General features: G+C 34.4%; 1 protein-coding gene across 5 annotated transcripts in view; it reads right to left on the reverse strand.

Annotated features, from left to right (window-relative positions):
- The window catches only part of LOC115214515 (gamma-aminobutyric acid type B receptor subunit 2-like), a 1,118,481-nt gene that overhangs the window by 316,439 nt on the left and 787,288 nt on the right, over positions 1-14,754 (reverse strand). For all 5 annotated transcript variants that reach the window (XR_005000211.1, XM_036505132.1, XM_036505133.1 and 2 more), the window contains one exon: positions 13,055-13,205. Coding sequence is in view for 4 of the 5 variants with exons in the window: in XM_036505132.1 (XP_036361025.1) it covers positions 13,055-13,205 (151 nt within the window). In the remaining variant the exon portion in view is untranslated. The remainder of the gene's footprint in view (positions 1-13,054; positions 13,206-14,754) is intronic.

Raw genomic sequence — 14,754 nt, forward strand, 5'->3', positions numbered from 1 at the left:
GGTCAGGGTACTTCATTTCACGCAAATTTGTTTTTCCATAATGAAAATCTTGCGTGTAAAAAGATCAATGTGCGTGGGAGTGAAATTTAAGGGATTTGCAGCATACTAAGAGGCCATGTAGTCATGATTCTACACAAAAAGATCAGATTTAAATTTTTTTCCATAATGAAAATCGTGCGGGTGAAAAGATGGATCATGTTGAAATTTCTGAGGTTTTCTCCTCACTCCACCCCGTTTTTCGGACCCCAACGTAGCATATTAGGAGGGCACATTAATTCACTCAACGAAAAAACAAAAAAAAAAAAAACTAATGAATCCGGGATCGAGGTTTCCCCTCCCTCGCGCTACCCCCTTTTTCCGATCCAAAATAATGGATTTGCTTCATATTAGGAGGTGAGGGTACTTGATTCTACGCAAACAATCTGAGTTTTATATTTGTTTTTCTTGGTGAAAGTCGTGCGGAGTTTTTTTCTTTTGCGCCATTGCTAGACAGGGGATTTAACTCATGTTAGCAAACTTACGGAATTCACCGACGTGGAAATTGTTAAATGTTATGGTTGAAAATCGATTTTTACCGCTATCCGCGGGTGCGTCGATAAAAATAAGTTGAGAAAAACACAACCATGGTCGTGACCAATGTCCTCCTAAAGTTGAAACGACAAGCATGCTAATTTGTGTACGTGCATAAATTACATTCCTGCACACACACACACACACACAAATATATATATATATGTATACAATATATATATATATACATATATATATATATGTATATTGTATAATCTTTTACTCTTTTAGTTGTTTCAGTCATTTGATTGTGGCCATGCAGGAGCACCACCTTCAGTCAAGCAAATCGACCCTATGACTTATTCTTTGTAAGCCTAGTACTTATTCTATCAGTCTCTTTTGTTGAAGCACTAAGTTACGGGGACGTACGCACACCAGCATCGGTTGTCAAGCGATGTTGGGATGGACAAACACAGAAACACACACATGCATATATATACATACATATATACGACGGGCTTCTTTCAGTTTCCGTCTACCAAATCCACTCACAAGGCTTTGGTCGGCCCGAGGCTATAGTAGAAGACACTTGCCCAAGGTACCACGCAGTGGGACTGAACCCGGAACCATGTGGTTGGTAAGCAAGTTACTTACCACACAGCCATACATGTATATATTTATATATGTATACATATATATTCAATAGTTCCTTATGGAGATCAAGTAAAACGTAATTATTAAAGAGATTTTAGATGTTATAGAACTATTTATTAGAGATAATCGTAAATATAGAAACATTTTCTCTTTTATGAATGATTTTGGAGTTGGTTACTCTACCACTAATAATGTTGGTAACTTATTCTTCATTTAATAAATAAACTGAATAATTTTTATAAAAAGAAATTATTTGATAATAATTTAATAATGATAGACTTATATTAATTGTACATGTAGAGATAAATCTAATTGTATATTAAATAATAATGTGATATTAACGATGTAGTGTATAAATGTATAGTTACATTACATGATAATAACTTTAAGAATAATAATTACACAAAGCGGTTTATATAGGTTCTACTTCCTCAAAATAAAACTAAGAATCGCACAACATATGAATTCTTTTAAAAATAAAAACTTAATCAACTCAACCGGACCTTAGTAAGTACATTTGGAGTCTTAAATCACTAAATATTATTATAGTTTAATATGGGAAATAATTTGTAAAACTAAATCATATATATAGGAGCTAATTGTTGTTATTTATGCTCTAATGAGTTTAAAGAAATTTTATTTTATAAGTATGATAATTTACTTAATACTGGTGAAGAGCGCAAAATAAAATGCAGACACAAGTTACTTTACCTATATAATAATTTTCATGATAAATAGCAATAATAGTTCCCTTTTAGTTACTTTAGTTTAGTTTAAATTAGTTTAGATAATATATTTTTGGTTATGTTGTCTAGGCTTTAATTATAGTTAGTCTTTATTGATTTTCTTTGTTTTAATTAGTTCATTTTAACGTATATTAATTTAACAGTTTATGGTACGTTAAAACTTTATAATTTATATTAGATTTTTTTATTTTTTTATTTTTATTTTTATTTTTATTTTATTATGTATTTTTATTTTGCATTTGTTATGTATTGGAGGATATATTTATATGTTTTGGGTGTTATTTAGTGGTGTTTTTATTGATTTTTGTATGTATGTGTGAATGTTTAAGATCCCTTTGTTTTTTGTTTTTTATTTGGTATGTTGAATTGACAGATTTTATTTGGGTATTGTCTTTTATAATAAGTACACACACCCTAACAAATATAAGTGCCCACTTCATTCGTTGTACTTGGGATTGCATGTGAGCCTCAGCATATGCACCTAACGGCCACTCCCGCCCCACATGGATAAATAAACACATACATCCCAAAATGGGAGTAATCCCATTCACACCATTATATGTATACAATTATACACACTAGAATAATACATAACTAACCCAAAATACAGAACATACAATAATCACCAACTAACCACCATCACAAATGAAACCACACCCATACAATGACAAAACTCTCCCCCATACCCTATTTACACCCACATAGTATCCCAATATATTCATCCATACATGGACGCAAGTGCGTGAAGCACATGCACATAATTAGTACGTACAACCCCTAATACACACTAATATACGTATCAAGCTCGACCTCCACAGCGATACGTTTACACCCACTCACACCACCCAGATGGGTGAATTGCACAACCAGTGAATGCTCACACACACGGGCGCGATTACATTGTTGCATATATCGAGCCAAAATAGTATGCATATGTACATGTGAGGGGTACACGCAAATGAAGTGAGCGTGTACCCCCTGCATTTATACCCGTGCGTGAATATACACATATAGACTACCACACAGGTACAAATTGTTTAGAAATGGGAGCCCCATCACTACACTAATGTATACTCTCACCCATCCGCACGGATGTGTAAGTGTATCTCCGTGTATATGTTGAGGCTTATACATAGCGTTGTGGAAGGGAACGTCGTTTAAATTGTGAATGAATGGGTGAGTTGGGAATTGTAACCGGTGGTGGACTAGCGTTGCTTGGATTGTGAATGGATTAGTGTGGTAGTGAGGTATGCATCGAGATAGTTATGGGTTACTGTAAGTTGTTTGTTAGAGCTGCTAGGGTGAGCTAAAGCTCATAAATGTATATAATGATTTTCATGGTAGTTTTTAAAGAATCCATTCATAATAAATTTTTTTAAGTAGCGTTGGTTTGCTACGTGGATATAGTTTTTAGTTCCATTTATTATATTTCTCCATTCATTTTTTGAATGACGTTTACTTTCTATGGCGCGTATTCTTTTTTTACATAAGTTATTTCTATGGTAACGTAATTTTGTTTGGTTTTTTAACGGCTAAGAATTTAATTTCACTTCATAATTTGTAACTGAATTGTAAGTATGTATTTGATTTATCCTTATGTCATATTGTTATTTTTGATATTCTGGTTAATTACGATGTATTTAATGTTGTTTTCATAGGAGTGTTTTGTATATGAGATTGGTTGTGAGTTTTTAGTTGTATAATTATTTATTTATCTGTATGAGTGTGGGTGTGTAAATATTGTTGTATATATCGAGTTTAGTGAGTATGTATATGCGTATATGTGAGGGAGTATATGTATCTGTTGTGTGTGTGTGTTTTGCGTGTGTGTGTGTTTGTGTGTGAATGTGTATTTGGGTTTGTTATTTAGGTTTTGGGATGTATGTGTTAATTTGTCTGTGTGGGAGGGAGTGGTTTTGGTGTATTTTGAGGTTTATAAGTTAGTATAGGTTTGTGTATAAGTCTTGGGTCTGTGGTTTACGTGTGTGTATTTGTGTGTGAATGTTAGGTTAGGGGGATTGCTATATAAGTTTGTTATAGGGTTTAGCAAGGGAGATTTTATCGTTATATGCTTTTATGAGTTTTGGTTTATCATGGTTTTTTTTAGGTAATTCGTGGTAATTTGTCTATTTTCGATGTTGGTTATTTTTTTACATTGTTTCATTCATAATTTTTGAGTGGTGTTCGTTTTGCCACGTGAATAACCGGGTGGTGGACTAGCGTTGCTTGGAATTGTGAATGGAATAGTGTAGTAGTGAGGTAGGCATAGAGAATGGGATTGGGTTACTGCAAGTTGTTTGTTAGAGCTGCTAAGGTGAGTTAAAGCTCATAATGTATTTAATGATTTTTGTGGGTGTGTAAGTATTGTTTTATATGTCGAGTTTAGTGAGTATGTATATGCGTATATGTGAGGGAGTATATGTATCTGTTGTGTGTGCGTGTTTTGCGTGTGTGTGTGTTTGTGTGTGAATGTGTATATGGGTTTGTTATTTAGGTTTTGGGATGTATGTGTTAATTTGTCTGTGTGTGGAGGGAGTGGTTTTGGTGTATATTGAGTTTATAAGTTAGTATAGGTATGTGTATAAGTCGTGGGTCTGTGGTTTACGTGTGTGTATTTGTGTGTGAATGTTTAGGTTAGGGGGATTACTATATAGGTTTGTTTTAGAGTTTAGCAAAGGGAGATTTTATCGTTATATGTTTTTAAGTTTTGTTTTTTCATGGTTTTTTTTAGGGAATTCTTGGTAATTTGTCTATATTTTCGATATGGATTATATATAGGTTATATATGGATTATATACTTATATTTTTTCATTTATACTTTAATTATTTAAAATTATTATTTTTATATTTTAAAATTTTGATTTTTTAGATTGGAAGTCCACCTGAAGATGTCGATCAGACAAGAAACGATTGTAGCGGTTTTTTTGACTATTTATTAAAATTTTATGTATTGATTAAGTCTTTCCTTGTTTGTTTTGCAAAATAGTGGTTTTGTCTCTAATAATATTTTATATATATAATATATATATATATATATATATATATATACACACACTCATGGACATATATGCATGTTTGTGTATATATGTATATATTATATATATTACTCTTCATTATATTTATGTGTTAGTGTGTGTGCGTGTGGATTACTGAATAGGTATTGAAAAAAACGTAATCCGTTGAATTTTTATGTCTTTATCATACCATTGGAAAATACGGGGTTATGTTTTTTACTATTTTTGCATACATCTATGTATGTCTGCATTATAATTATACACTTTAAAATCAATATAATTTCAACCGACAGTTGTACGTAATGATATGAATTTAGAAAATAATACTGCTAATGCACAAAATCTAAATTTTAAATTTTTGCTTTAGCTTTCACGCTAAGCACACGTGACGTACCTCTGAGGCTTTCAAAATACGTTGATAATGTTAAATGGATATTTTTCAAGCAACTGTTTTGCGAAACTTATTCAATATTAGAATTATTTCCTTAAGATTCAGATTTCTTTCGTTAATTTTCTAATTGTTGCTGTGTAATACACGTGACACAATTAATATATGGGGCAGCTTCTTCACATGGGTGTTCTTCCCGGCAGGAAATCCTCTAGTGCCAAGACCCAACAATCCACAAAAAGTAGTATTCAAATTTGTATGTTCACTACGTTGTACTCAATAACGTCTGTAGTAAGTCACAATTAAAATGAATTATTAAAGCAAGTATTCTAATATTTGTGTGTATATTCAATTCAATATTAGAGTTGGTGTTTTGCTAACGGATTATGGAACCATAATACTTGTGAAAACGTGTTGTTACTATCACTGATATTTTAAATATACTTTCAAACGTATCATTATACGTGGTAGAAAAGTTTCCATACCATTCCATGAACCCTAGATTATCAAAGCAATTTCAGTCGACTATCCAATACTAAGGACAGAATATATTTTGTACCTAATGGAAACGTTCTCAAAGAGATAAATTTTGATTTATTCTATTTGTTCTTGGAATTCATCCAGGAAGCAATATGTTTGTAAATGCTTATGACCGTAGCTGAGGTAACAGACTAGCAGAAAATAAGGAAACGTATATGGTTGCAAATATCTATTGGAAAATATATTGGAAGAAAAGTTTTCCTTAGCTTCCTAATCAGTTATACTGTAGAAAGTAACAACATAGAAATATCCTTTGACATCAAGCATTGGTTAAATGTAAAGAATTTTGTGTATTTCTTATCCAACATAAAGAAGTAGCGAATGAGGCGCTCTTTTTCTCGTTTAGGTTACTTTATTAAAGAAGAATTTCTTATTTGTTCTCCCCCTGAAATAACTTTCACATTTTTCGGTAAAATAGGCTTCTTTTGTATGGAATATGAACATACGTTGTGAGATAAAGTCAGTATGTGTAGTCCAATGCATTGAAATAGAATTAGAACGCCATTAAAGTGCCTATTTTGAAACTGAGTGAAAAAGCTTACATCGAGATCAAAACAACTTGCAGCACCAACTGGAGAGGTGTTGGAACAAATAATATACAATGTAAATATTGTCATTTCAGGGAAACTTAACCTAAGGATTTTCAGTCAACTGAGACATACAAAATGTCGCTTTTGTCACCACTGAGCGACGGCTTTTACGTAAAAGCAACGAGAACGTGAATTATGCTTTGGAGAGGTGTTCAAAATAAATACTGAAGTATAAGACAAATGGAATATTTTGCTCAGCTGGATTATGAGGAATGGATCATACACCATTGCCATATAATTGCTTTTTCGAGTAGGTGAAGAAATTGAATCTGCAGATGCCACTAAAAAAATACATACATCATAATTTCCGTTGATTATTCAAACACTTTCGTAAGTAAACTGGAAAATAAGAAGAGAAATGTCAAAATCATAAACGTTTTACTGTTTGAGAAGCTGTCATCCATTCTCTATACTTCCCGAAATTTGCAAAGAATGAAAATTTGCAGCATTTGACAGACGAGAAAATTAATTCAACCTATATTTTCCTGATTTCACTGATATGCAGATGGATTTAGTGGGAAAATCTTTTAAGCTGTCAGCTGAAATTTTCCTGGTGAATCTCAAAATATATTTCTAGAGCTGAGGATTGATTAGAGGGCAAGAGTTACACTTGAAATCAAACATTCAAATTTTATTCCTCATGAGTGTTTTCCACCTAAATGAAGCAAAAATGCAGTCATCACTGACAATTGTGTCACCATATATTTCCCTAGATATTTACAGCTATTTTATAAATTAAAATGCGCTAATATTGTAGTTGCAGAATATGTCCTGCATTGTGCCACTTCAAACAGACTCATGGGTCTTAAAGAATTTCTGAAAGGAAAATCAATCACAGCATTCCTATTGATAGGAAACCTCATCGTCATAAATGTATAACAATTCTTAGATATTCTAAGAAAGAATGATCCAATGACTTCAGTTTCTTAAATAATTTAGTATGAAATTGTAATTAGCAATGATTAATTAGATACGAATAATATTATCCAATTGCTATTGCACTTATAAAATTCTGTTATAACAATAATCCAACCAAATTTAAATGCTCAAGTAAGTACATTTTCAAATACGTACAAACACTCACACGCACACACACACACACGCCCGCACACACATACACACACATATATATATGTGTGTGTGTGGAGGAACATGGCCTAGTGGTTAGAGCTGCGGACTCGCGGTCGAGGGATCGCGGGTTCGAATCTCAGACCGGGCGATGCATGTGTTTATGAGCGAAACACCTAATGTCCACGCGTGTCCGGCAGAAAGTAATGGCGAACTTCTGCTGACTCTTTCGCCACAACTTTCTCTCACTCTCCTCCTGCATTTTGCGGCTCACCTGTGGAGCCTAAGCGACAAGGAAACCGGGAAACCGGCCCTTATGTGCCAGGCACAGCTCGAAATGGGAACACACACACACACACACAAACACACACACACTCACACATATATATATATCTTTTTTTTTTCTCTTTTTTACTTGTTTCAGTCTTGTTTGACTGCGGCCATGCTGGAGCACCACCTTTAGTCGAGCAAATCGAACCCGGGACTTATTCTTTGTAAGCCCAGTACTTAATCTATTGGTCTCTTTTGCCGAACCGCTAGGTGACGGGGACGTAAACACACCAGCATCGGTTGTCAAGCAATGCTAGGGGGACAAACACAGACACACACACACACATATATATATACATATATACGACAGGCTTCTTTCAGTTTCCGTCTACCAAATCCACTCACAAGGCATTGGTCGGCCCGGAGCTATAGCAGAAGACACTTGCCCAAGATGCCACGCAGTGGGACTGAACCCGGAACCATGTGGTTGGTTAGCAAGCTACTTACCACACAGCCACACCTGCGCCTATATATATATATATATATATATATATATATATATATATATATATATATATTAATATATATATATATATATATATATATATATATAATATATATATATATATATTATATATATATATATATATATGAATATATATATACTTAATTAAAAATGTTCAAGATTGCATTATATTATTTGAAATGCAAAGTAATTTTGTATCATTTATTTAATGAAATAATGAGTTTTCTTAATATGCCTTTCATACTTTATATCCTTAAATCCTCTATATGTAAAACGTGTACTACGAAACACCACAAAATCTAACTGACTAGAATTCCGATATATAAAATAGAATAATTTTATTTCGAACTCGGATAAAAAATATTCGTATTTAATGTTATTTTCCTTTATAATCTTCTTTCGTCTATTCATCTGATCAATTGAACTTTTTTCTAAGGTTCTTCATCAAGAAAACAGAAAGCTGTTTTATTAAACGGTATTGAAATGACTACCAAATATGTTCTAACTCCCTAATAAAAAACGTCCGCATAACCTCACATGAGAATATAATCCATTCTCATCGATTCGGAGGGAGACATATAATATTTAATACCGATTTATGAAAACATTTACGAAGACGTATTGGGCTGGATATGGTTAACGCTTTAAAAAGAAAAGTCCGTCATGACACATTTGCCATTAACCCGTGAACTAAGCTTCTTTTCCTCTTCAAAGCTAAATAGAGACTGTAATAATATCTATAATGATTCATCAGTAATGCCTCACAGGAGAGTCGGTTGTGTCTTAGTGGTTGCTGGTTTTCGATTTATTAAGATATGTTTGTTTTGCTCTTCAGCGCTGACACGTTTTGACCGCAAGGTAGATGGCGTGATCTGCACAGCAGAATTGCGTTTCATGTCATAAACTCCGTTATGATTCTATAGTTTCCAAAGGCGGCTGACCAGCAAGTTGTAGTTTGCTTATCAATATATCAGAAATGGGCCATATAACAACAAGGCTAAGAAGTGTCAGGTTTGGAAAGCAGAAGAAACAAATATCTTCAGAATACTGTAAAACATCACACGTACTTATACAAAAACAAGCATACATACACGCACGCACACACACACGAATGTACATATACCACACATATACCTCCCACACAAAGCTGAAACATACGCGCATACATGTGCGCACACACTCGCGCATACAGGAAAGCACATATACCCCAAACACACAACTCCGCACACACACTCACATACACTCATGCTCATACACACGCACACACGCACGCATACACGCACGCATACACGCACGCGCACACACATGAATGCGCATATACCATACACATACCTGTCACACACACAACACGCTCATACATGCACACACACAACACACACATGCATGCGCAGGCACACGTACACACGCGCACACACACATACACACGCGCGCACACACACCTATACACACACGCACATACACACGCACACAACCACGCACAGGAATGCACACATACCTAACAGACACAACCCTACGCAAACACAGATTCACACACGTACTTACACACACACACGCACACATACACACAAGCATACCCACGCACACATATACACACGCACATTCATACATGTACACACGCACACATACATACACACATATGAACGCATACATGCCTCCCACACACACATCACACTCATACATACACCCACAGAATTACACATACATGGGGATGCAAACACGTACATACACACGCTCACATACACCCATACGCATGCATGCACACGCAAGAGCTCCCATATAACTCTTCACACACAACCCCACCCACAACCACACGTGCACACATAAACACGTGCACACACTCACGTAGATACACACACGTAGACACAAACGCAGACAGACTCACACCGAGGCACACAGAGACGCATTCACACACCACTCACAAAACACACACGCACAACATATACACACACGCATACACATACACATACTTCAAACTGCCAGTCAAACACCTTTCTATTGGCCATTCCTCCATGCACATGTGGAGAGACACACACCTACACAAAGTACCACCACTCCTGTTACCATGCGCCTGAATTCTTCCTATATTAAGAGAAACAAATTTCACTCACTCATACACATATAAACAGCCAACACCATGCAAGACCACACACACACATATATGCTATTACACACACACGTAGACTCGCGGGAACGCACATACCCAAACTTACGCACACACACATCCTTCTCTTACACGCTCCTGTGTTAGAAAGAACTTTTTCTTCACCCATTTCCTTCCGGTCATTTAAAAATGTAAGCACATGTGAATCGTTGGCGATTCCCTTCCCCCCCCCCGCCCGTTTGCCTGTTCTGTTGGACTTTCCTCTGTCCCCTATTTCTGAAGAAGAGCTCTGCACAAAACGTAAAATCACATTTCTATCCCTCACTGAGCATCTGCTACTACTTTGTATGTACAAAATCCATGCGTTGTTTTTTCTTGTTTGTTCTTCGTTTTTGGGGGGTGGGGGAGTTACTATATACACAAACACACACATACACGCACACACACACTCACACATATATATATATTTAAAATAAAGAACGTTGCCTCTTGATTTGCTTAGAATTTGTAGCATTTACTAAAAGAAAGCAACTAGACTTTCTATAAAATTCATGTTTTTTTTTATCTTTAATCTTTTATTTTAGTCATTAGACTGCGGTCATACTGGGGTACAGCCTTGAAGAATGTTTTGTTGGATGAATCGACCCACGTATTAATTTTTGGCTAAGCTTGTTACTTAATCTATCGCGCTCTTTTTCCGAACTTTACAGGAACGTAAGCACTCTAATGACGGTTCTCAAGACACACAGACAGACACACGTATACACACACTCACAGACATACATACACACATGCATGTATATATATATATATGCGACTAGCTCCTTCCAGTTTCCATCTACCAAATTTACTCACAGCGCTTTAGTCATATTGAAGCTATAGTAATAGATATATGTCCAGTGGGCCACGCAGTGGAATTAAACCCAGAACCTTGTGAGTAGGAAGCAACCTGCTCACCACACAGACATTCCTGCAGCAATAAATTCATATTTTAATACTTTTCTCATCAAAGTGTGCTTTTTCCAATCTTGTTTAATTATTGAAAACGGATATCATTGATAACATTTTCAAGAAGCAAATTCCTGATGTTGTAGACTACGATTAATGCCTTTTTAATGTAAGAATATTAGTTCGTTTGGAGCTATAATTTAGGCATCTGGATTTAGCTTCGTTATGGGTTTTGATAATGCAGATAAACAATTTTGTTGGAGAAAAAAAAAAAGATTTTAGATCACTTCCACTCTTAAACAAAAGTTATCTGGAAGAAACAGTTGTAGAAGAGTGAGTACAATGGTATCACTAATTATTGAAATGATATCCCCTTTAATATTTTGTCGTTCATTTTATCTATACATTCTGAATTCTAATTCCATCGACGTGGACTTTATCTCTCATCTTCTCATGGCCGATGAAATAGGTGCCAATTTAATTCTACAAGCGTTGCTATTAACTTACACCTTACCAAATTTGATGGTCTTGTGCAAATATTAGCAACCAATATTTTCTCGTAGTTTTAATCTTTCTCTCTTTATTTTTGTAAGAAACTCAAATATAGCCTACACCCTACATGGTCGTTTTCGAATGCGAGAAATAGCAAAGATCCCGTGGATGTCAAGAGAATATTTTTTCACCTTAATTGAATTATCCGACACGAAATCGTATGAGAAATAAAAATCAAGAAATGTGAAATATTCACCCCAGCTACAAATTTTGTGAAATTACGTGAAAACTATTTGTAGAAAATTTCATTAACAAGAACTTTTCACTGAAAGTTAGCTGGAAGCATATTCAAAGCGTGTAAAATATCCGAAACGGCTCTCTTTCTCCAGGAACTTTTATTACATAGAATTCTGATATAATCGTAGCCTACACAATCTGAAAGGTTTTTTTGGAAATTTTTACAGAAAGATTTCATTTTCCAGAACGCTATGAAGAGAGAATTTCCTGATGGAGTACACTTTCGCACTTATCCCCTAGATCTCTTGACTGTGAGGATGAGTCCCATTCGACGAACAAGGAATAAAAAGAAAAATTAGATGTACATTATCAGAAAAATTACACAAATTAATTTGAGGATCAAATGTACAAATATTATCTCGCGACAACGAAATATCTCGAAGGACATTGTTTCAGCTAGTACAATGCATTATGTATATATGTGTATGCATATGTGTGAGCTGGTGCGTCCCTCTGTGTCTGTGTATGTGTGTATGTGTGTGTGTTTGTGTCTGTGTCTGTGTGTGCGCATACCTGTAGAGCTACATCAGACAATAATGTATTTCTAATATAACGCGCTACATGAACAACCCGACATCAAACGAGTCCCTATTACAGTTGCGAAAGTTGAATCTTTCAGAAAGTCGATATTTAGATGCTACTATATTCAGATTTTAAGTTGTCTCAACTTGAAGACGAAAAATTTTTCCTTGCGTTGAAAAAAATCGTTTTTTTTAATAAATCGCACAATAAATAGATTCGTACATTCAGATATATATTTTATATGAAAACGGCCATGGATTTAGCCATACATTTGTACATTCATACTTACATTTATCATATAGAAGAGATCAATAAAACTTATGTGAGATTGATGTACTAAATCTCGCATGCGTGAGAGATAATGATTTCGAATATTGTTAGGACTTACCTATGTTTCCGGAATTTAATATTAAATGCCAGGAACATACATGCCATAACTATTCCTAGGGCTGCCAATGAAGAAAATATTCCATAGGCAATAATGGAAACCCTTTGCATTTGCTCAATCCGTAAAAAGCCATCTAGAGGTGGCCTCTCACCTGCAGAAATAGAAAGGATAAGAAATTCCAGTGGAAAATTAATATTATTGATACACACAACTTAAATATACATATTGTTCGCATACATTACAAACTAAATATATTAATAAACACTTTCATATATTTAGACACATATATACATCCATTTACATAAGTACATATTGTATATATGTAATACATGTAAGATATATATATTTACCCGAGTTCATGTAATTGTGTATCGTGAAAATTGCCAATAATAAAACGTGTAAATCAGTCTTTGTTGGAATCCATTGGATAATATATATATATACATATTATATGTATTATTATATATATTATATATTATACTACTACCACTACCGCAAAAATACCTTCCTCTTTAAGAGCACGTGTTTGAATAGCTTTAACAAAAGCGTCCACGCACTAGAAAAAAAATCCTCAATTTAGGTTAATAACATCCTCATAGCATGTTTTTAATAAAAGAGTTTTTAAAACAAAATCACCTGTATATTTAAAAAATTCTATTAAGCAATCTTTAAAGTCTTTCAAAAAACTTTTACACGATCAGGATAGCACTGAAAAGATCGAAATCAACGACAAATTTAAACTCAAGTCATTTAAATTTCAAATCTGGAAGAAACTAACAATTCTCACAAACATGATTCACGTTAGTTTTTTTCTGAAAATGGAAGAATAAACTCGTATTTACAGAGAAAAAGTAGGTAGTCGCTAACATTAAAACACACCACCGAAATTCAAATACAACTTGCATTACTCTGCCAACAACTGAACATTCCAGTACGTAAAATATCTTTAATGTACGGAATGAAATTCAACTGGAGAATGAAGCATTAAAAAAGGAATCAGATAAAAATGGTATGGTGCAATTTATTAAATCAAAGAAAACAAACGAATCGGAAAGCAATTAGAAACGAAAATTTAAAAGACACATACGCACGAGAGATAAAGCGAGAACAAGTGATTTTCCTACGAGAATTCCTACCTAAGAAAATGACATCAGATGTGAATGAACAAACGCGCATCAGAATAAATTTGGCAAACCGAAGCTTCGAAACAAATGTCAACATTCTATATCTTCCCAAGTCTCGCTTTAAAGAGAAATTTGGGAAATGTGACACCTTAAAGCAAAAAGAAATCTCCGAGCAAACCAACGGAAAATTACTTGAAAATCTACTCGACTTATGGAAAAAAGACAAAGAAATGCAAAAAGCCAAATCGAATAAAATAGTTGAGTCGAAAACTCGATGGATGCAAAACTACGAACAGAATTACGGGACATAATTAATTAAAGCTAATAATAAAATACAGATTGATGAAAGGACAAAGTTTGTTTACAATAACAACAGAAAGAAACATAACCCCGTCCAACATTGGAAAAACAAACGAAAATACAGCAGCAGCAAGAATACGCTCGAACAAACGAACACAAACAAGCTTCTTAAAACATAACAATAATAAAGACAGACGAAAATAACAAGATAGATTGTACAACAACCGGGGAAATCCCTCTCACCATAATGGAATGGCTGAGAGACTTAGTACCTAT

Source organism: Octopus sinensis, linkage group LG7, assembly GCF_006345805.1.
Source record: "Octopus sinensis linkage group LG7, ASM634580v1, whole genome shotgun sequence".
In the NCBI taxonomy this organism is placed as follows: domain Eukaryota; kingdom Metazoa; phylum Mollusca; class Cephalopoda; order Octopoda; family Octopodidae; genus Octopus; species Octopus sinensis.